Consider the following 22629-nt stretch of genomic DNA (forward strand, 5'->3'; position numbering starts at 1 on the left):
AATTCACATGGGTCAGGACTGTACACTTTTGTGCATGAACCAAGGAACCAATAATCATGAGCTAATTTCAGTCCCTGAGATTCTGAAGCCCACCCTTTCTTCTTATTACTATTTTTTATTTATTTTTTAATACTGAGGATTGAACCCAAGGGAGCTTAACCACTGAGTCACATCCCTAGTCCTTTGTGTGTGTGTGTGTGTGTGTGTGTGTGTGTGTGTGTGTGTGTGTGTGTCTACATTTTGAAACAAATCACACTAAGTTGCTTAGGGCCTCACTAAGTTGCTGAGGCTGGCTTTGCACATGTGATCCTCCTACCTTGCCCTCCCAAATCACTGGGATTACAGGCGTGTGCCACTGCACCTGGTTGACCCAGGCATCTTCATTCTCGAATCTCTTGACCACTAAGGACAGAAAAAGAACACTAAGCCTGTTCTTCCAAAGCTCTGTGCTGGGGTACTCTAAGCAAACTTAGGGTTAACTGCAGCAAACTCACAGGGGCATTGTGGGGTGTCTTAAAATCCAAGGGTAACACATCAATGCTGGGTCATTGTTGGTCCTCCAGGAACTCTTAGTTCACGGTTTGACATTAGCTCAACACTAGCTCACACTTCATTCCTTTTGATGATACCTAATCTTTGTGAAGCTGAGGTGTTGGATGTTGCTGTGATAAAAAGCACGGAGTGCCAAACTGTGAAACAGGAACTGTTTCTAAAGTTTGCAGGGCCCAACAGCCCACTCATACCACTAGCAAGCAATCATGGCTTCCATATGAAATGGCAATAAAATTCTTTTCTTTCAATTTATGCTCAGTTTTCAAAATGGCAATTAAGTAGTTAGGACAGAGACACTGAAGTCACCTAGATCTATTTATTTGATCAATGTAGCTGTAAGTATTTATTTGGCCTTGAGAATCTCAAAAAACTTTATGGAGACATTGGTCACTGTGAATCAAGAATTCTGGAACTTCTAGACTATGCCTCTGAACTGCCCATACAATGCCATGAGTGGCCATCTTGAAGGGTGAGGCTATGGTTTCAGAAAGACCAAGAGCTCACTGCTGTCCTCATGCTCAAGTTACCTGGGAACTGGCCTGAAGGTCAGTGTAGGTTCAACTTGTTCTTTTGCAGCTTCACCCGGGAGGGAGAGAGCTCGGAGTCACAGAGCTCGGAGTCACGGCATATTACCTACAGAGCCTGAGGTGGGGGAGGCTGAGGGGTGGGTCTTGCAGTTAGAATCTGGCAAGGAGATACTTCTTTTGGATACAATGGTCTCTATCAGTGGGAGAAGAGGGAGGAATCGTCTGTTGAAGAGGCCATGGGGAGTCATCCACGAGAAGGCCCCATTGTGTGCGCAGGTATGCAGGACGTGCACATCCACAGAATCAACAGTCCCGTTATACAGGGAGGATGGCTGCACTGGTGAATGTGGGAGAGGCCTCCGTGAAGGGGAAGGAAAACAGTCCCCAGCATTTGGCGGGCGCGCCATCAGCAAGGGTGCTGGGGTGTCCCTTCATGGAAAAGGTGTGCGTGTCTCATGGGAGTCCTCAGAGGACCTGAGTGGGATCTGGTTCGTGAGGGGGGCCACGGAGGGAAAGGAACTCCAGGGCAGACAGAGGCTGCAAGCCGGGGGCCTGACAGTGAGGTCTTGGGGGCTGCAACTGAGAACACCCTGGTTGGTACCCAAAGGGAAACAGGCTGGAAAGGGATGGTGTGACCTCAGGGAACGAGACTCGGCCACCATGAAAACGATAACAGCATTAATAAGTAAGGGTGAGGCCCCTCCAGAGGGGAGCGGGTGTCCTGTCCCTCCCTGGTGGCTGTGCTTCCACCTAACAGTGCGGGAGCTGCACCCCCCTTCTCAGGAGCTTGCCTCCCACACGCTGCCACTGCCCTTCCTGGCTGGATCACCCAGAAAAGCCTACACCTGGCTTTTTAATTCCCTGGCTCCGCCTCAGAGTGGCCGGGAGTAGGTGCCCTGCAGCTGTGGGTCCCACAGGGTGAGACTGGCATGGAGCACTGTCACTTTTTGCCTTCCAGGGTCCTGCTCATCTTTGAGGGGCGTAGTGACCATTGCTGATCTATTTCAATGACAAAAGGAGTGACAAAACCCTCTGGGGAGAAAAAATAAGTTTTGCAGAGGAGAAGGAAGAAAATAAAACCAGTGGAGAGAAAGCTACATGTGAAATCGATTGCCCCGGCCAGCACACCTGCAGACCAGCGGTCCCAGGGAAAGCTGGCTTTCTGCTTATGTGTATGGCTGGCCACCAGCTGAGGATGGCTAGGCTGGTTCAAGTCCCTTGGTTCATAGAGGAGCCACACCTGCTCAGGTGAGCTGTTTCCAGGACCACACCAGAAGGAGAAGAAAAGCTCACTGATAAAGAGAATAAAAGCAGGCCAACGGGAAGAGGCCATGATTATTTCACATTTGCTGATTGATTCCTGGGAGTCATAGGTGGTCAAGAAAGAAAATGAGATCAAGAAGTGAGAACATGCAAATACCCCATCTAGTCCTTGGGCTAGAGGGAAAGCCCATTCCTCCTCACATCCTCTCATCGGTAGGGCCTCCCAGGGCTCTGCCTGAATTAAACCATTCCACTGGTCAAAGATTAGTCATTTCAACAGGAATCCTCCTAGTTTTGACCCAAACAGATTTGTGTTTTTGATCTTGTTCTAGTTTACAGGGTATTTCATGGCAGGGTGTGTATGGTGGCGGAAGCCATGTAACATCTGCACACAGTAGGCAGCCCCGCACACTATCAGAGGTGCCTAGATGGAGGGGTGCTTGTCACAGCCAACAACGCAGACTGACGGATGTGCTGCCATCTGTGAGTAGCAGTCAAGGCGTGATTAGTTCCACTGCTAACTGTTACGAGGCTGTCTTTATAACAACACACACGTCAACATTATGGCTCCCCACAAGGCCTCGGCAGCCCACCGCTGTGCTGGGTAAGACACTTCATTCGTTCAGGCAGGTTTACACTGGCTTATTACAGGAGACATAATTGCTTTTGTTACACATTCACAGGAATCAGGAAAAGACATTCTTTATGGTCCTCATTGTCAATGCCCTACTTACCAACTTCATCCCTGATGTTTGCAAGTTCGATTGACAGCTCTTTTTCTTTCACAAGGGCACTTTCATTCTGAAAAAACAAAATGAATACCGAGAGTCCCCTAGTTTTATGCTAAATAAGTACTTTCACATGTTTAATTAATGAATCATATTAAGCAAATATTTATAAGTCCAGCCTTTAAGGAGATAATTTTTCTCATTATATAAGCATATAAAAACTTACAAAGCCAAGTCTGACTCATTCATTTGTATTCATTCAAATGACAAAGCTTGCAATATAATAGTAATAACACCCATAGTTGTGTTTTTCTCTGTTACCCTCTTGTAAATCATCCTGCCACAATTTGCTGCACATTGTGTCCTACAGATTATTAAACTGTCATATATTATTATATATGCTGCTAACTCCTATCACTAGTTGAGATTTTTGAAAAAGTTCATGTTGTCACTCTCTGAGGGGCAAAGACTTATTTTACCTTCGTCCCCTTAAACTTACCCTTTTGTCTACACCTGGTTAGCTACCTAATAAATAAAGGCAACCAGAGCAGAAGCTTTGACTTCAAACATTCTCCTTGGAATAAGATCAGCAACAGTACTTAAGGTTTCCACGTTTTTTGTTCCACTATTGTATCAGTAGAAGGGACGAGAGGAAATCACACACTGCAAATATTGCTTAGTGCAAAGAATGCCATTTGCAACTCATTGACCACTAAGATGTTTTCACATCAAATATTTCCTATGACACACAATAGAGAAATAGTTGAAGATATGCTGAAAGTGTGATCTAGGTTACTGAGTCACCACAGAGAGTTTATTATGACTTTATTCCTAAATAATACCACTAATATTAGGAATGCTGACAATAAGTCAGAGATACTAACACCTCAGAGAAAATCTGTCACTCTATAGAATGTAATCCCAAAGCAAGTTGATTTTCAGAGAGAAAATTTTGGCTACAATGTAGACCAAATACCTAGTGCAAATATCATCAGGACCTTGTGAATATTTGCTTTGCATGTTCAATGTCCCCCAAAGGCCCATGTGGTGCTGTTGAGAAATGCTGGGGGCATTTAAGAGGTAGGACCTAGTAGAGATCCTTAGGTCATTGGGGGCATTTAAGGAGACTGTGGGATCTGGCCTTTTCTTCTTTCTCTTTTGCTTCCTGGCCATGAGGTGAGCAGTTTGCTCTGCCACATGCTGTCATTGCTTTCCAGTGCCTGTAAGAAGCCCAAAGTAATGGGCTCAGTTGATCTTGGGCTGGAACCTTCAAAACTTTGAACCCAAAATAAACCTTTTGTCTTTATAAATTAGTCATCTCAGGTATTTTGTTATAGTAATAGAAAGCTAACTAAGACAATGTTCTTTCCTTATTGACCACCTTTACCTTTGGTTTTAGCACCTCTAATGAACCTGTGCTCAATGGGACTAAAGGATCTGCTGCATTTAGACTTAGGTAACAAGGGTGCTACTTAGTTCCTAGGAGTCTCAGTTTATCCAAAGGGCCTTTGCTAAGCACTGTCACAGTATTTTTAATACCAAAACCAGAACTCTTTTCATAACAAATTGATAGCTATTACAGTCATAGTTATCAACAATTATTAGCTAATAATTCTTTTAAGAAAATGTAGCAACATATCCATCATTGGAGGGACAATGGACCCTGGTATGATCTAAGCGTTTGTGTCCCCAAAATTCATGTGTTAAAATCCTAATCCCCAAGGTGATGTTGCTAGGGGCTGTGGTCTTTGGGAGGAGATTAAATCAGAGGGTGGAGCCTTTATGAATGGGATTAATGCTTAAAAAAAAAAGTCCCAGAGAACAGCCTTGCTCCCTCAGCTTGTGAGGATAGAGCAAGAAGGCACTATAAGAAAGTGGGCCCTCACCAGGCACCAGATCTGTTGGCGCCTTGATCCTGGAATTCCCAGCCACCAGAAATGTAAGAAATAAATTTCTCTTGTTTCTAAGCTCCCTAATTTATGATATTTTGTAATAACAGCCCAAATGACCTAAGACGGATCCCCCCATCTCAAATGTGAGGCCCTTCCGTTCAGTCTCCAGCAGCCTTGCTTTCTCTGAATTCAGGGTTGAGAGTGTACATTTTCCTAATGGTTAATTGACACTACCTCAATGCCATGCCCACTGCACAGGGTTGTCGTGAGGGTTAAATAAATTCACATATGTGATGCGCTTAGAAGAGTGTCCAGCACTTAGCAAGCTCATTCCAGTGTTAGGTGGTGCTATCGCTGCAGGGTTTCTTTTTCTTTTATTTGTACCTAGATAACATTCTATAACTAATAGGTGCTTTCCCATAGTAATTATCAACTGTGTTTATAATTTACATTTCATTCTTGAGCTCTGGTTTCTTGAGCACTTTCCTGGCTCTTCCCAGCCTCTACTCAATTTTGTTTTTTTTTCTTGGTGTTTGTTTTGTTTTGTTTTGTTTTGCTGTGCTGAAGATCAAGCCCAGGGGTCTCACACATGCTAGGCAACACTTTATCACTGACCCTACACTAAGTTTTGATACAGCTCAAAGAATGCAGAACGCAGAACAGGGAAAGTGTCCTAATCAAACTGATCCCAGGGGTTACACATTGTTCTAACATCAGCATAATATTGCCAGGGGACAACCAAACAACTTGTTAAAAGTTAGGAAACTTTAGTATTTTGGACAGGGGTCATTGCGCTATTTACCCTGAAACAATCTTAAACTAGTAAAAAAAAAAAAAAAAAAATTAACTTGCTTCTCCTACTGAGGATAATTTTGAATATTCATATCCTCTAATTCCCAAACACAGCCAGAAAGCTGAAACCTGTATTTATTTATCAGTTGAGAACCAGCCTTTGCCAGGTGTGGCAGTGAACATTCAGACTTGTCAAAAACAACTAACTTCAATTCCCATCCCAAAGCCAACATTTTCCTCAGCTCCTGTAGGGATGCCTGTCAGATCTTAGCAGAGTCCTGCTCCAGGGATCTTCCACATCACAACAGACCATTCTGGCTCAAATGCAGACCAAATACTGAGAGCAATTATCATCCGGGCCTTGTAAATGTTTGCTATCTTTTGCAAGTTCTATGTCCCCCATAAGTCCATGTGTTAAAGGCTTGGTCCCCAGGTGGTGCTATTGGGAGATGCTATGGAGACTTTAAGAGGCAGGACAGACTAGTCAGGCATTTGGCCTGGAAGGCCCCTTGAGTGGACAGGCCTCAGGCAGCTACCTACTGGTGGAGGAGGAGGTAGCGGATGAAGACCACAGACTCAGTCACTTCAGTGGAAAGCTAATGTCGATGCTGGTGGCCAGGCCTTTAGAAGAAACAAGTAAGATTGACAGAGAAGGAATGAGAAAGTAAAGAAAAAGAAGCAAGAGAAGAAAGAAGACAGATAAAGAAGAGATGTAAAAGTGGAAAGGAAATAGAAATGAGATTAGAGACCCCGAGCCTTTTCCATCTGAGCAAGCAAGCTTTCATCAGAGAGATCCAGTAGCCTGAATGAGGGCTGGGGGCGTGGCTCAGTGGGAGAGAGCATTGAATCTCCAGCAGCACAAAACACTCAGAAATAAAATAAATAAAGGCTGAACGAGGGTGACCCCATCCAGTATCACACAGCCATCTTTTTTAAGCTCACACTATAAAACCAACCAGTTTCGAACTAGAGTCATCAGATGCCTTACCAAGGAAGGGTGGGTTGCCAAAGATAAGTCATATAAAATTCAAGGTACATGGGGAGGGTCGGGGATGTTATTCAGTGGTGGAGCACTTGCCTAGCATGCAAGAGTCCTGGGTTTCATTCCCAGTTACTGTACTGAAAAAAGGATGGGTAGAGAAATGATTAAACTCCAATAAGTTCTGGCTAAAGATTATTTACTAGTTAATATGGGTTATTATCAAGGCTAACCTCTACCTAACACAGTCTACAGGCCAGGCCTGGTGCTGGGTGAGCCTCATTCACTATTCCAGATAGAGCTGTCCCTTAGTATCAACTGACTAGGCTCCAGGACCCCCAGCCCCAACTGAGACACCAGCATCCACAGGTGCTCAAGTCCCTGCTAGAAGATGTGTGTATTTGCATATAACCCATGCCTACCCTCCTGCAGACTTTAAATTCTCTCTAGATGATTTATAAAATCTAAAGCTAGGTAAATGGCTCTTATGCTGTGTTGTTTAGGGGATGGTTTCAAGGAAAAAGGTCTGCATGTGTTCAATCAGATGTGATTTTATTCCTGAATACGTTTGATCTGTGATTGGTCAGATCTGTGGCTGCAGAACCCACAGATGCAAGTGCCAACTGCCAACTCTACTGTCCAGTGACTCCTGGTTTTTTTTTTTTTTTCCCCCCCCCTTTTATGGCTCTTCAGGAAAGTAACCAGCCCCTGTACAACCTGCCAGGAAATGGCAAAGGTGGGGGTTCCAATCCTGCACCCTCGCTCTCCATCAGACACCAACACACCAAGACTCCTCCCTCTTCTCCTCATTTATATGAATGCAATCTCCACATTCAAACTGCACTGGTCCTCAGACTGGATCTGCACATTGTACCACACAGCTCTTCCTGTCTGACTTGGGGAGAGGCAGAGTCAGCTTCTGACTGCTCTGACTCCGTGGAACATTCCCTGGCTGCCTCACTCCTTACCCACCAGAGTCTGCAGTTCTTAATTTTTTGGTTTGCATCTTGGTACATTTCCAGTGTTTGGACCATCTTCCGCACAGCCTCCATAGGGCAGTAACTTCAGGTAGGGTAGCTGTTTAGTTATCCCTGACAGTTCCAGAAGAGCCTTTCTGATGGCCTCTGAACACATTCTTGCTGAAGATACTGGCACAGCCCAGCCGAGTACACGAAAGCCAGCCAGCCTGTGCACCTTGGCAACAGCTCTTCTTTCTTAAGTGCTTGTTTTTGAAATGATACCAACCCTTCTAGTTTATAAATTCTTTGCATCAAGCAAGCTGCTCTTGGCTTCCTGCAAGCCAAACCAGAATGACGTAGTGTGACCCTGCAAAGAAATGAGTCAACAGCGGTGACTGCAGGCACAGCAGTCCTCAGACAAGAGGTGAACTTCAAGGAACCTTCCACTTGCTATTCCGTACCAGAAGTGTTACCCCGTCCATCCCGGCTCAACAGAATCCAGCAGTGGTCTTTGTCTTGTGGGGCCCTTCAGTTATGGGGAACACTCAGGAATCCCTCTGAAAAGATCTCAAGTCACTCCTCTGTGTTGTTCCCCAACCTCAGGCAGTCCAGGGTGATGACAGGGTGGGATGACTGGAATATGAGCAAGGACTTCTCTGACAGCCCAGGGTTAGATCAGCGCTTCCCTAAATGGGAGATGAGTGGAAAATTCCTAATTGGTGCCAAGCGCATGAGCTCCTGTGTTCACTCAAGAGGGCTAAAAATAGCATACAGTACTTAACCATCCAAACTATCCTGGTGATAGAGTCCAGGAATCACGAAACTGAAGAAGGCCATTCCTCTAAAGTGGCTGTTTACTCCACGACAGGCTTAACTGGACCTGGACACGCTGGAACACTCTTCTGTAAGCCAAACCAGCAGCTGCATCTTCTTAGCTACCTCTTTTATTTAGTCACATCTCTCTCTCCTTTGTACTCTTAGTTCTCCATTCATTTCAGCATGGTCTATGTATGTCATTCAAAGATGGAGTCCAAGATGAGTTAGTCCCATGAAACGTCCAGTCACCACCCCCTTTACTTCTTCACCCAAACATATCACTGCTGGTCTGCCTCTTTTTAGACCTGGATCCCAAGGCCAAGGCCTTTCCCAAACTCCTGGGGGAATGCTGCCTTTCATTTTTCCTAGCTAGGGAAGCCTGGGAAAGCCTACAGCCTACTCATCATTCCACTAACTTCAAGCAACTGAATGTGTGGCCAGGCCCCAAGCAAAGCTGCCACACTCTGTTATTTCAACATGTTTGGTCAACGGGAGTTCTCTGCTCAGATGGTGGATGCCACCCTGTGAACCTGGTGGAAACAGGGGATGGAAATGCCTCTCATCGTTAGCATCACCCCTGAGATTCCACACTTGGGCATTGCTCACCTAAGCCCCTCCTTGACTGAGAAACCAACTGCACTGCCTGTTTACTTTTAAAAATGAATACTGGGTGATTGTGAGGTGCATTCACCCCTAATTAATCCAGCGATAGGAAACTCATTATTCCTGAGTAAAACAACACATTATTCCTCAGTGACTATAACATATCAGGCACAGTGTTTCTGCTTTTGAAGAGGTTGTCTCTCAGGAGTCAGTCGATGCATAAGCAATCACAATACAACATGATCTAACTCACTGGGGCAAGGCTGTCTTAAAGATTTAAACTGAGACCAGACGATGAATAAACAGAGAGATTTAAAGTGACAAGGGAAAGACCAGGAGAACCAGTGACACAAAACAGCACCTGAGCCTTTCTGGTACCTTCTGTCACACCACTAGATGGGCTCTTCTTACTATTTATTTATTTTGTAGTACTGGGCATTGAGTCTAAGGCCTCCCACATGCTAGGCAAGTGCTCTCCCACTGAGCTATCTATCCAGCCCTTTTTATTTTATTCTGAGACAGGGTCTCACTAAGTTGCCCAGGCTGGTCTTGAACTTTTGATCCTCTTCTGCTTCAACCTCCTGAGTAGCTGGAATTATAGGCATGTGCCACCATACTTGGCCCAGGGCCTTTCTTCTTTTTTTCTCCAGGTTCCTGCCTTTGTGATATGTCCTATAGGAATTCTTGGTTGGTTTCAAGGAGTACTAAGAACAATTTCATAAAATTCATTGTAGTTCTGAGCATTTTTATCAGCTCATATTCTTCCTCACAGGATTGTGTATGTATCTATATTTGTAGTTATACAGATACACAGATATACACACAGACTTACATATATACACACTCTCATATATATACACTCTCAATTATTTTTTCCTGTTTTTAGCTTGTTCTGAAATCAGTGCATATCTGGAAAATCCAACCACATAAGGCTCTGCCAGTTTTTCCAAAGTCAAACAAAAGAGCCACAATGAGGGATAATATGAGAAGTTTATGGAATTCTGGCATTTGAGAAAATATCTGCATCCTTTCCACTGTGAATTTTAAAAATTCACACATGACATACACACATACTAAATGGCAAAGCAAGCAGTTAAGAAAATTTTCATTCTTCCCCAAAACAATACTGCTTTTCACCCTCGACTTCAGGTTAGGGTTTATTTCAACACAGTGGAACTTTGTTTTACTATGGGAACGTTTGCTTTCCTATTTCTAAATGAGCCAGCCACAAGGTGACGTCAGCAGAATATGTACGTCTTCAGAGTTGTCTTCCTGGCACCTTTTGTGAACAGTGCATTCATTTTCAATATGAATATTATGAAGACTGGCCAGATTCATAATATGGCTCTGTGGAAAAAACCCTTGGGAGGTAGACTGACCTTTTATTTTTCATTTTAGTTATTATGGCTTGAAGGCAGCACTGATACTATGTCTGAGTTCATCAATAAATATTATTTCTTTCGCATGTAATTAACACTAAGAACACGGTACTTTTGTATAATGATTTGCTTTTCTTCTCTGAAATATAATTCAATATAAATCAATCAAAGGCAAAATATCATTCAAATTTAATACTTTTCAATACATTTAAATGCCTGTGTGCAAAACGAGCAAAGTCGAACCGTGTATTAGAAGAAATAAGAATGACTAAACTTAAAAATTCCAACCTTTGACCTCATCCACACTGCAGGGAGAGTCCATGGTTAAACAGAAACATCCAGTTTACCTAAGAGGCTGTAGGTAATGAGGCAATATCGTATCTGAGATATAAGAGAAATCCATATCTGGATTACTAATGAACAATTGGAAAGGACAGAGATTAATGGGGCCAAGGGGAAGGAATACTAATCTAAGTAAGTAATGCTGGGAAATCCTACCTCCCGGAATAAGTGCAAAAGAAAGGAAAATTAGCCCGTACCATGAATTTTAATCTGTTTACGTTGCACTGAAGAAGTTTCTTTTCTGGACTTACCTTTCTCTAATCACCTTCCCAAATGCATTACCATCAGAGCCCCACATATACCTGGGAGGAATAGAGAGGTGGCTTCTCCCAACTCCCACCTCTACCAAGAATTTAAATAAAAGGTAGATAAGATTTGCCTCTAGTTGGAACCAAGCTTACAAATGACCCATAAAAGGTTAGTTTATGCAAGGAGCTTCTACAGGGGACAGGATAGTTCTTCACCCAGCAAGACTTGGCAACACACTCAATCTGTTAAAGACAGCATGAGAAGGAACAAGTTCATGACAAGGGGAGTTGGCCAGCAAGGGAGCTCAGAAAAGACAGGCACCAGAGTCAACGGTGATCACACAGTCTCTGAAGTGCAGGCAGGAGAGGGGATGGGTCATGGGCTCTTCAGACTCAGAGGCCACTGGATACTTAAATAACATGATTTGTGGTGCAGATTTTATTTGCATCAGAATGTCTCAAAGCTAGACTTTTAATCCCCAAATGAAATAACATGTTTATCAGGCTTGTTGCCATTCGTTTGCTTGCGAGTTATATTTCTGATTGTTAAAAAACAGGTTGGCATTCTAGTTTACACATCTAGTTTTCTTTTCTTAATAATTCAGCCTTCCTAAAATGGATTGCTTCTGGGAAGTTAAGGATAAGAAGTTTTTGCACTGCAGAGTCGAGGCTTCATCCTGGACCACACTGAGTCCACAGGTGAACACGGATTCTTTGGGATCCATCCAGTGTTCCAATGACCTTCCTGGGTCATGTCTTTTTTCTCAACATACATACAGATGAATCTGTTTGCAGATTTCATCACTGCTCAAAAACTCAGGGTAAGTCCCTACTTTTAAAATAATTATTTTAAAGTTAAAAGACCTAAATCTAGAATTTTCAGAAAATCCTCCCAGGATCCCTCTGTGCTGTATTTCCCACTGTGTTTGCCCTGAGATTTCCCCTCTCGTATGTCATCCAGTTGGGTGAAAACACTTTTCCTCATGCACTCTTTGCTTGAAATTAGATTCCTTCTTCTCCTGGGTTCAGTAGAATTCCACCACAAGCTTCAAAGTGTAATTCATGTTCCAGTTTTTCCAAGAAAGTTAGTTCATGGTTCTGTGCATACTTTTCCCTGGACTATAAACAGGTGTGGTCAGAATCACAGAACTTTCGCCTACTCTTCCCCAGACTTTTTCTACTGTTTAGTTAAGTGCTCCGTATATGCTGTTGTTGCCTACCCAACTTACGGTTTCTCTGGAAAAGGTGGAAATACAACCAAACCAATAACTGACTGTACCTTTTAAGAATTCTTTAATAGTTCCCATACTAACCAAGGACAGAGTAAACCAGAAATAAATATTGCTAATCCGATGGGTTTTATAAGCTGGAAGTACATAAGCACAAATAACTTTTGCAAACTATTTGTTTAACAACAATTTTTTTTTTTCATTTTGTATTCTAGACAAGATTCTAGTTTTCTCCAATAATCCCAGTAAGCAAATGCTAAAGAAGCATGTTCAGATTCCAATTTCTTAGCCCCACCTCTGAAACTGATTATTTAAAAAGTATCTTTAAATTACCATGTTTTCCAAAACATCTTTAGCTATACAATGAATGAACTATAAAAAATTGTTTTTACTTCTCAAAAATAAGGTTTACTATTCTGTACCTATATAAAGTGCTGAGGAAGTGTTATTATTATTATTTTTTTTAAGGGAAAAAGGGAATCCGAAGATTTTCTCAACAGTTTTATCAAACCTCTTCAAACCTGCTGAAGTGGGTGGAGCTGATTAAGACCCTGAAGGGTTTTACTGTGGCATTTACAGGAGTACTGAGTTCTGAAGTTGGAAACTGCAGCAGAGTCCCATACTATCCTACTACACAATGCTTGCCCAGTAGGTAATTATCAAATAATAAATGATTCAGGCAGACTGCCTGTGAAGTTATCCTGCAAAGTAAGCAAATAAACAAAATAATCCCTTCTTTTATTTTAAAATAAGAAAGTCCTCAATTCCTTTAAAAAGCACTTATGAATATATATCTATAAAACCTCAAATGGAATGCTATTCTGAAATATAGTAAGCCAAGAAGTACAAGTGTGAACATAATGGAAAAGTTCATAGGTGTAGTATAAGTCTTTAAGTTTTCATTCATTAAAAATAATTTGTACTGAGTTAAAACATTTAAAAACTACTTAAATGCCACACTGCTAAAGAGACAAAATAACATTGAATTATTTCCCTAAATCTCTGAATTCAAGAATTATACAGGGAAAATTCTTTTCAGGAACTTGAAGTGAAAGAAAAATGGGGACAGACTCACTTTAAAATATATTTTCTTAAAGGCCTAATGTTTTACAGACTCTATTTCTAAGACTTTCCTCTCAGGGCTTAGGAATAGAAACTTTATAATATTGTTGTACACAGGGCAGATCTTTCCCTGTTATTACAATCATTGTTATAAAGCTTCCTTAGACTCCTTTTTGTGACCACTTCTCTTACAAAGAGCTTAACCCCTGCAATGTTGGGTTTGCAGATGATTGAGTGCAAATATTTTGTATTTCTGTTTGCCGTAAGAGAAATATGGCTCATACTCAGGGTGGCAAAAGTCAAACCCATTGAAATGGTTATTTGTATTGGAACAAAAGTACTAAATGACTTTTGAGGTATCAGTTTAATTTTCTGGGGTGGTATGTAAGCCTACTTTAGGTCAAAGTTCATAAGAAGAACTGATAAGTAAGATGTTCCCCAGTGACTGCCTTGTAATGAGTTTTAAATTAAGCCATATATTTTCCTTCACCTGGTCACATACTATACCCCAAGCTATCTAGTAGCTGATGTCCATGTGGGTAGAAAGGAGGCAATTTCACCCCCTGTGAAATCCCATTTCATGCATCTTTGAGAATTTCGAATGTGCATGATAATAAAATATATCATAGAGACAAGAGCTCTTGCCAACAGTTATCAAGTGCTGAAATTAAAAGAATATCCTAATCCCTCTGTAAGCTCACAGAGCAGGCAAGTGTCAAAAGCAAAGAAAGGCTTTGTGTAGGAATTGCCATACAAGTCTCATGAATACTCTATTTTCAGTTCCCTGGCTGTGAATTTTCCTTCTAGTGAATAGTTGAACACACCCTCAGACTCCCTGGCTCTTCAGATTTTCATCTGTGTTATTCAGCCCTCTCTGATGTGGGTGAACTATACCTGGGTGTGCTTTTTTCTCTGACATTAAGGATATAAATTACAAGGATGGATGCTGCGGGGAGGGGGGCGGGAGAAGGAAACTTTCAAAGTTCCAGCTTGGGGAAGAAAAACATGCCTTGCTAACCTACATTCCACTCTTGAACATCTTAGGTTTCCCAGGTACATTACAATGCATTAAGAATATTCCAAGGATTTCTTGGCAGTTTGGATTTTAAGATGTTCCTACTAATTCAGGAAAATGCAACAGTTCCATTTGTGGCCGCAGAATACAAAATTATGTAAGGCACTGCAGAGTATGTGAGACCAAATGTTTCTGTGAACACCACTCAATTCAGCACACTGGAACGGGTAAAGGGAGGGTCCTGAGCACCAACAAAGCGCACACGCATGCTAGGGAGACGAGGGACAGAGGCGGTTGGCTCGCGGCTTTCTCTCTGCCCTGGCAAAGGAGGAGGGGGAAGAAGAGAGAGAGGGAAGGCAAAGTACCGTCTTGTCCAGGCACTGAAGGCAGTTATAAGGCTTGCAGCAGCAATGGCCCATCCCGGCAGGCTGGTTGGCAAGGGGACCTCCTGCTTTCAACGTGTCAGCGGTAATTCCTAAGCAGAGGAACCGGCACACGCGAAAGGGGCGCGCCGCCGGGAGCTGTCACAACTTCCATGTGGTCCCTTCGGCTACCTTATTTCTCCTAATAACTTCAGGTATCCAGGAGCCAGAGGAATGAGAGGCAGAGGAGGGCGGAGCGGCAGCGTTTGGAATCCTGCTGCGGGAGGGAGAACTGGCGGGCGGGAGGAAGGGAGGCGACAGGCAGCCGGGAGGGTCACTTTGCCCCTGGAATCCTCAGAGTGAGGCAAATCAATAGTCGCATAACAACCGAGCATTCGCCAATGCCATCTCCCCAAGAGGACAGCCAGCCTGCTCTTAGCCGGCAGCCGCTCCCAGCCCTCCCCGAGTGCGGATGCGCCTCTGCACCACGCAGACACGCCTGGAGAGGACGCAGGACGCACACAAAAGGAGATCCTGGGCTTCCAGGGACGCTGGCCTGAGGACACCCAAAGGCTGAGAGCGGCGTGCCTCTGCTCAAATCCTGGCTTTCTGTTTTCCTAAGAAGTCACAGTGTTTGTAAGCGTGATGGCTACGGCCTCTCCTCCAAGAGCATTTGTTGTAGATGAGAACCATTTTCAAATTTCATGCCATAAACCATGTTTGACTTTCGTTGATGAGATCTTTACATTTGAAATATAATTTTGAAACAATTGTGAAATCGCTGGCCTGGGTCGACATACACACACCATTCAAGTGGCTTAGGTAATTTAAAATTGCGATTTGGGCTATATTTCTCCAGATATTTCTTCAAATCGAATTGGCACAAAAGCTTAGAGGACTTGATCTTTGAAGGCAATGTGTTATTTTTCGAACAGTTAAAAAATAAAAAAGAGAAGGGGGCAAAAGTTCTCTTCAAAACGGACTTGGTCTTTGATAATATATTTATGTCATCCTGAAAATAAAAGCTGCAAGTATTAGCAAGTTTCTAATGTCCTGATGCCCCAGAGGAGAAATTCCAAAATTTATCATTAGCAGAAATACATGATTACCTTTTCATCCAATAAATTTGCCTCGGCTAGAAGAAGACACTAGTTGCTGAAATTAGGTGATTTTTCTAATTTAACTGAGATTTTTCCAAGCAGATTTTAATTAAGTAGTTAGTACAGGCTATGTAGATTTACTTGTAAGAAAGACAAAAGTATTTGATGATCAAATACAGACAAAGTGGAATGTTTGGGATGTTTGTGCTAAATGTAACAAAATAAGTGCAAATTTTTTTTAAAGCTACCAGATAAAATAGTATAATCCTTTAGGAAGACAGTTTGGTCATACCTACCAAATTTTAAAATATCCATACACTTTGACCCAAGATTCTCCCTTCTATTCTACAGTAATACATCATGATGCAAGAGCGTAGGCATCAGGATATTCAATTCAGCATCATTTGCAACAGCATAAAAATAGGAAATACCCTAGGTTTCTGAAACCTTCCTACTTCATGGAAAGGTGATCCACTGTTGAGTGAGAAGTAAACTTTTATCAAAAGCAAAACGAACATATTCATTTGCACATGCATTCATTTATGTTTAGAATGAAGCTTTCAAAATATGCATGCTGTCTATGGAATGGCAGCCAACCCTTGCAGAATGGAAAACAAGTGAATGAGCTAATTTTTACTTTTTAGCCTCTTGCCAGCATGTTTCAGTTTTTATTGTTTTAAAAGAAGTGTACTAGGGAAAAGCCAAGGACCCCTAACTGTCTGGGCTCTGTGATGTTGGGACAGGGCTTCCTCCTCTCACAGGTTTCTATGCTCTTTGGAAGTGAGATTGGGCCAGCCTCACACCCACTATTTTGAGCTTGAACCTGGACTGAAAGATGTTCCTAGAACTTTTGAAACCTTGGAAGAAAAGTTTTACCTTGTAAGAAGCAGTTGTTTTTTACACCTATGTTCATAACGACCTTATTCACAATAGCCAAGTGTAGAAGTAACCAAATTATGTATTTAAGGATGAAGGGATAAAGAAAATGTGGTACATACATGCAATGGAATATTACTTAGCCCTAAAAAGGAAGTTTGTTTTTATTTTTCTAGTGCTGGGGATAGAACTCAGGGACTTGTTCTTGCAAAGTGCTCTACACTGAGCTGTACCCCAGCCTGAAAAGGCAGGAAATTTGACACTAGAAATTTCTACAACCTGGATGAATCTTGAAAACACTGTGCTAAGTAGAATAAGCTAAATAAAAATAATACATACTGCATGATTCCACTTATATGAGAACCTAGAGTCAGCAATTCAGAGACAGAACAATGTTGGTCATCCAGGGGGATGGGGATCTGTTTAGTGGGTGCAGACTTCGAGTTCTGCAAAATGAAGAGAGTTCTGGAAACTAAACTCAACAATACTGAACTGTGTGTTTAACAACAGTTAAAATGGTAAATTTTTAATTTGAATTTTACCAAAATTAAACAAAAATAGTGGTGACTTGAATTCACCTGGAGGCAAAGAGACCCTGTACACCAGGTATCCCTGAAGTCAAGATAAAGAGCCAGAGGGTACAGGGAGATTGCACAAAGCTAAACCTCTCCCCAGAGTAATGTAAAGAATGTTTTCTTCAGGCAAAAATGATCTTCTCCTTCAGATAGTTTGCCTTAGGAAGTTATTTCTTTCTAATTTAGAATATATATTACACCTTAGTAGAAAACTGCTGCTGCTTATTCTTGGGCCATGTATGAGAACTCTTGTTAATGCACTGTCCAAGGAGATGAGGGTGAGATTGCAGAATCATATAAAGAAAGTTTGGTTTCTCTTCCTGTGCTCTGAGAGCATTAAAGGACAAGTCTGGGGCTGACTTAGTCCATCCGGAAATTGCACACATGGTATGATCTCAGCACACATAACCACGTCGTGAGAAGTGTTCCAGTGTTCTAGAATTGGGTCTTTGTTTTGTTTCCATGTTATATAAGCATACTCAAAACAGAGATAAATACAAAGAATCTTTCTCTTGCTATGTCCAGTAACAACAATGATCAAGATTTTGGCACATCTGGGGCTGGGGTTGTGACTCAGTGGTAGAGCGCTTGCCTAGCATGTGTGAGGCATTGGGTTCGATTTTCAGCACCGCACATAAATAAATAAAGAAAACAAAAGTCAATCAACAACTAAAAGAAAATATTTGAAAACAAAGATTTTGGCACATCTGTTTCATCTATTCCTTTTTTACTTTTTTTAAAATTAACCTATCACCCAGATTCCACAATCATCAAGATTTTTGTCACCTTTCTTTTGTCCCTCTTCTTTTTCTTACTTCCACCTCTGCTAAGTATTTTAAACAGTTATATGTGCTTCAGTATATGTTGCTAAAAATTGTGAGCATTGTCTTACATAACCACAGTGTGACTAAAACACCAAATAAAATGGACAATATGTTCCTGGCATCTGACACCTAGCCTGTAACAAAATTTTGGTTTCTAACATTTAAAAAAAAAAATAGTTTGTCTCTTTGAATCAGGACCCAGACCAGGCTCATGTGTTTTATTAGGTCTTAAGTCTCTTGGGTCTCTGATGGCAGCAACCTCACCCTCTCTTCTCACTCCCTCATGCCACTACCTTGCTCAGAACCAGGCTAGCAGTCTTGAGGAAAGTCCCAGAAGCTGAATTTGCCTCTTTGCTTCCTTGTAATGTCATTTCACCCCTTCCTACAGCCCTTTAGATGGGATCTAGTTCTCAAGCCTGGGTGAGATTCAAGTTCAATTTTGCAGGGGTAATGATACTTCAGACATGACGCGGGCATCCTGCTGCCCTTGATCCGGAGGCAGGCTGCGTTAGTGAGCTGTAATGAATCAGGATTGATAACCTCATCTCCATCATTTTCAGGTTCCTCACCAACCTGTCAGCTAACAGTTTCATCTATTCATAACTACTACCTTAACTGAGTATTTCATTGGAGGGGGTGTAACATGATGTTCTGATTGTCTTTTTACACTTATTTAGTTGAAATTTTTATATGAAAATTAGTTTTGCAGGTTGGGGTATAGCTCAGTGGCAGAGCACTTACCTAGCATGTGCAAGGCACAGTTCATCCCTAGCACTGCAAAATCTTCCTCCTTCTCCTCCTCCTCCTCATCACTATCCTAATTTTTTTACTTATCAACTCGGATTATTTCAACTCCCTACAATATGGTATGTATAGAAAAGGCAAGTTAAAGGCATCTCCTCCTTTCCTTTGAAGAGTCAATTTTTGGACTAAACAACAGTACCCAGTGAGGCTGTTGTTGAGGGGGTCATTTGCCTTCCCTCACATTTTCAAAATATCATTATAAGCTATGAGGTGGCATCTTAATTTTGATATACACAATAGGCTTTGCTCCACTGAACTTATCTTTCTTAGATGCTCAGTGACTCCCATCTTTCTTGTGCCCCGAGTCCTTCAACATGACAGTCGGTCTGATTTGCTTTCTTCCCCACACTAGAAGATACCCTAGGCTCATCTTGTACAAGTCCTGGCCCAGATCTGGAATCATTCATCCGCATCCTCCCCTGAGCTCTGCTTCCCTCAGCTGGGAATGGTAATGAGATCCCATACACAGTAGGTGCTGTTATTCCCTCCCACCACCTAGAGGGAGTGACATTCCCTTAGAGAAAGTGATCCTTCCCATAGGCCAACTTCTGCTGAAGAAGAAATCAGGATGGGGCTTTGAGCTGAGGTGAGAAGGAAGCGATTCCTTCTTTGGGGGACTTCAGAAAGGAGCCTGGACTCCAGGCAGAGGCAAAATGCTCACTGACATTCCTTTTGAGGAAGCCCTATTGGCCCTTTGGAGCACAGGGGCCAGGTAAGGAATAGGAAAAAGACACCTTCTGAACAGAGATTCTCAAGAGGCTACGGGTGTAGCTCAGTGCTAGAGTGTGTGCCTCATGTGTGTAAGGTCCTGGGTTCGATCCTCAGTACCAGAAAAAATATTGATTTTTTTTCTCCAGGAAGTCCTCAGAATGCTTGGACACCTGGAAAAAAACAAACAAACAAAAAAACAAACAAAAAAAAAAACTAGACTTCTTTTTTTTTTTCATTTATTTATTTATTTATTTTTAATCATTCTTTTTTTTATTGTAAACAAATGGGATACATGTTGTTTCTCTGTTTGTACATGGCGTAAAGGCATACCATTTGTGTAATCATAAATTTACATAGAGTAATGTTGTTTGATTCATTCTGTTATTTTTTCCCTTCCCCCTTAGACTTCTTAAAAGCAAAGGAAACAGGAGTTTAGACTGTTGTGATTTGGGATAATAAGAAACTGAAATTATAGGCTCCTGAAATCAGGGACATTTTAGCTCCCAATATTTAAAAAAAATGTGTGATGATTTGTACTCCTGGCATGTTTCTTTTACACTGGGGTTGGAACAAGCATTTAGAAAAGCCACATGAAAGCCTAATGTTATGTCTCATCAGAGAAAACCATACAAACACTCTCTGATTTGGAGCAACAAATAATTGATAACAGATGCCAGGTACTGTGCTCAGGGTTTGCATGAACTAGTTCATGTAACTCTTCCAAAGCTATGTGAAATAAGCACAGAACATCTCCATTTTACAGGTGTGAAAACTGAGACTCAGAGATTGTACAACTCACAAGAAGCTAAGAAATTATTGATAGAGTGGAGTTTTTTGAATGCTGGTCTGCCTCTAAAGCTTACCTCCTGTGAGCTGGTGTTATAACCTGGAAAAGGGATCTGAGTACATGAACGTATCCAAACATGCTTATAGAATTGCTCCACGTTTTCACAGCTTGGAACCAGAGCTTCCATTTTAATTATTTTTAAGTGTGTTTACAAAAAAAATAACAATTTAAAAACGAACATAATAATAGAAACCATAATAATAGAAATCAGGTGCATGTCAATGTTAAAAGGTTCAATTTTATTACTATTTTTGTCTTAAACTTGGAATTCCTTGCCCATCTCCCAGTGAGATTCAAGTCTCTTCAACTCAAACGTAGCTCCAACCTGGCTCCCCAGCCAGCTCCATTTCACCTCCTCCAGGACCTCTCCCTGACCCCATTTGGAGTGACTTTTCTCTTTCCCTTGATTTCACGTTATTCTCTATGCCTGGCACCATGGCCTCCTGTCTCATGTAATCATAATGGTTCACATTTGTCTTCTGCCAAATATTGCAGCCCCCTTGCTGTGCCTTATTCAGTTCATCCCTCGAGGCTAGCAATTTGCCTTGAGATGGGTCTCCAGGAAGACTTCTGAAGTGATGCAGGACGGAACCCCAGAGAGTAAAGGTGGCTTATGGGAAGAGGCATTTGGTGTTTTGTGCACTTTGTGAATCTTGGTACCATTTGTAGATGATAGATGAGACTTTTTTTTTTAAAGTATCCTCTGTCATTATTTATTTGAAAAGAAAACCTTGAAAAATGGTTGTGAAAGAGTCTCTTACAGGTTGTCAAGGCAACCATCTGTTTATTTTGGTCCCATCATCAATGCCCCGCCTTTTTCCATGCATCTAACATATGAGCTGGGGTTCTGGTACTGGATGTTCACAGAGGATTGCCAGGAAAATATGCGTAACTTTTACCAAATTCAACCCATCTAGAGATTTTAATGAGGTGAGAGTGGGCCAGGCAGGGGAAATACAAAACAGGAATCTTAACCCTGGAGGCAATCTGTGGTTACGATCAACTGCATACAGACACATAGAGAGGCTTTGAAACACTTTTGATGCAATAACTTGAATTTAGAAAACTAAAAGAGAAAAAAGAAGACATATGACTTAAGTGCTTCTGTCTCCTTAGATATGTTCTTAGATACTTTTCAAAAGAAAACTAAAAAAAAAAAAATTTTTTTTGTAGTCAAATAGTAAAATTGTTATCCATGAGTTTTTTTTCCTAGTATTTTAGTCTTTGACAATACTTTTATTTTATTGTATTGTATTTTAAGACAATGAATGGCATGATCTCAGGAAGGTAGCCTCGAGTTTCTGTATTAAATGCAGCAGAGTTGACTACTCTCATAAGAGAAATGAAATTCAGTACTTTCCTAACTGGGTCAATAGGCTGGACAATTGATAGGTAGACTCAGATATGGGGATGGGAAGAAGTTGGCAAAACCAGAAAGTGCATTTTTCTATTTGACACTTATTAGATGAGAAAAGTGGTCCTAGTGTACCATAAGCTGACTAATACAAAGAGTGAGAGAAAGAAAAAGAGCAATTACAATATAGAAGACATATGGATTTCAGTTTGACTCTTTAGCTGGGTGACTTTGGGTAGTTCACTTACTCTGTCTCAGGGCCTCAGATTTCTCTTCCATAGTATAAAGACAAAATTCTCTGCCATGTAAAGTTTCTGGACTTGAATTTCTCATTTAATTAGATTTAAAGCTGCTAATGATTCTATCTATAGTAATAAAGACAGCACTGATAGTTCACAGCCAAACTGTTGAGATAACGCAAATGACTTGGCATTGGATATTCCTCCTCAACCAGAAACAAGGAGCTGGGTAACTAATGAGTATAATGATGTTGGCTGGTTACTCCTAAGGTCAGAACACAAAGTAGCATAAGAAAGGATGAGCTCAGGAATTAAAATTCCTTGCTTTGGTGTCAGATAAATAACCTAAGAGCTTCTACATGTGCCCTGAAAGAGATCCTTATCCTCTATAGTTTCAGGGCTGATATTTGCTGAAAATCAAATACAAAAATCTCATCCTGTTATGGGTTGATTGACAACACAAATTACCCTCCCAGTCATATAGGATAGATACTCTTTTTTTTCTTTCCTACAGTACTGGGGATTAGACCCAGGACCTCAAGCATACTAAG

General features: G+C 41.6%; 1 protein-coding gene across 5 annotated transcripts in view; it reads right to left on the reverse strand.

Moving 5' to 3' along the window:
- MTUS2 (microtubule associated scaffold protein 2) overlaps positions 1-22629 on the reverse strand; it is a 599410-nt gene that overhangs the window by 49109 nt on the left and 527672 nt on the right. For 3 of the 5 annotated variants that reach the window (XM_079138562.1, XM_079138560.1, XM_079138561.1), the window contains one exon: positions 3077-3143. The exons of 1 other annotated variant lie outside the window; for it this stretch is intronic. In XM_079138562.1, coding sequence (XP_078994688.1) covers positions 3077-3143 — 67 coding nt within the window. Of the gene's footprint in view, positions 1-3076; positions 3144-14751; positions 15294-22629 lie in introns of those variants that run through there. One more of the 5 variants, XM_079138563.1, reaches the window with a different exon arrangement.

Source organism: Sciurus vulgaris (genome assembly GCF_902686455.1).
Source record: "Sciurus vulgaris genome assembly, chromosome: 4".
Classification (NCBI taxonomy): Eukaryota; Metazoa; Chordata; class Mammalia; order Rodentia; family Sciuridae; genus Sciurus; species Sciurus vulgaris.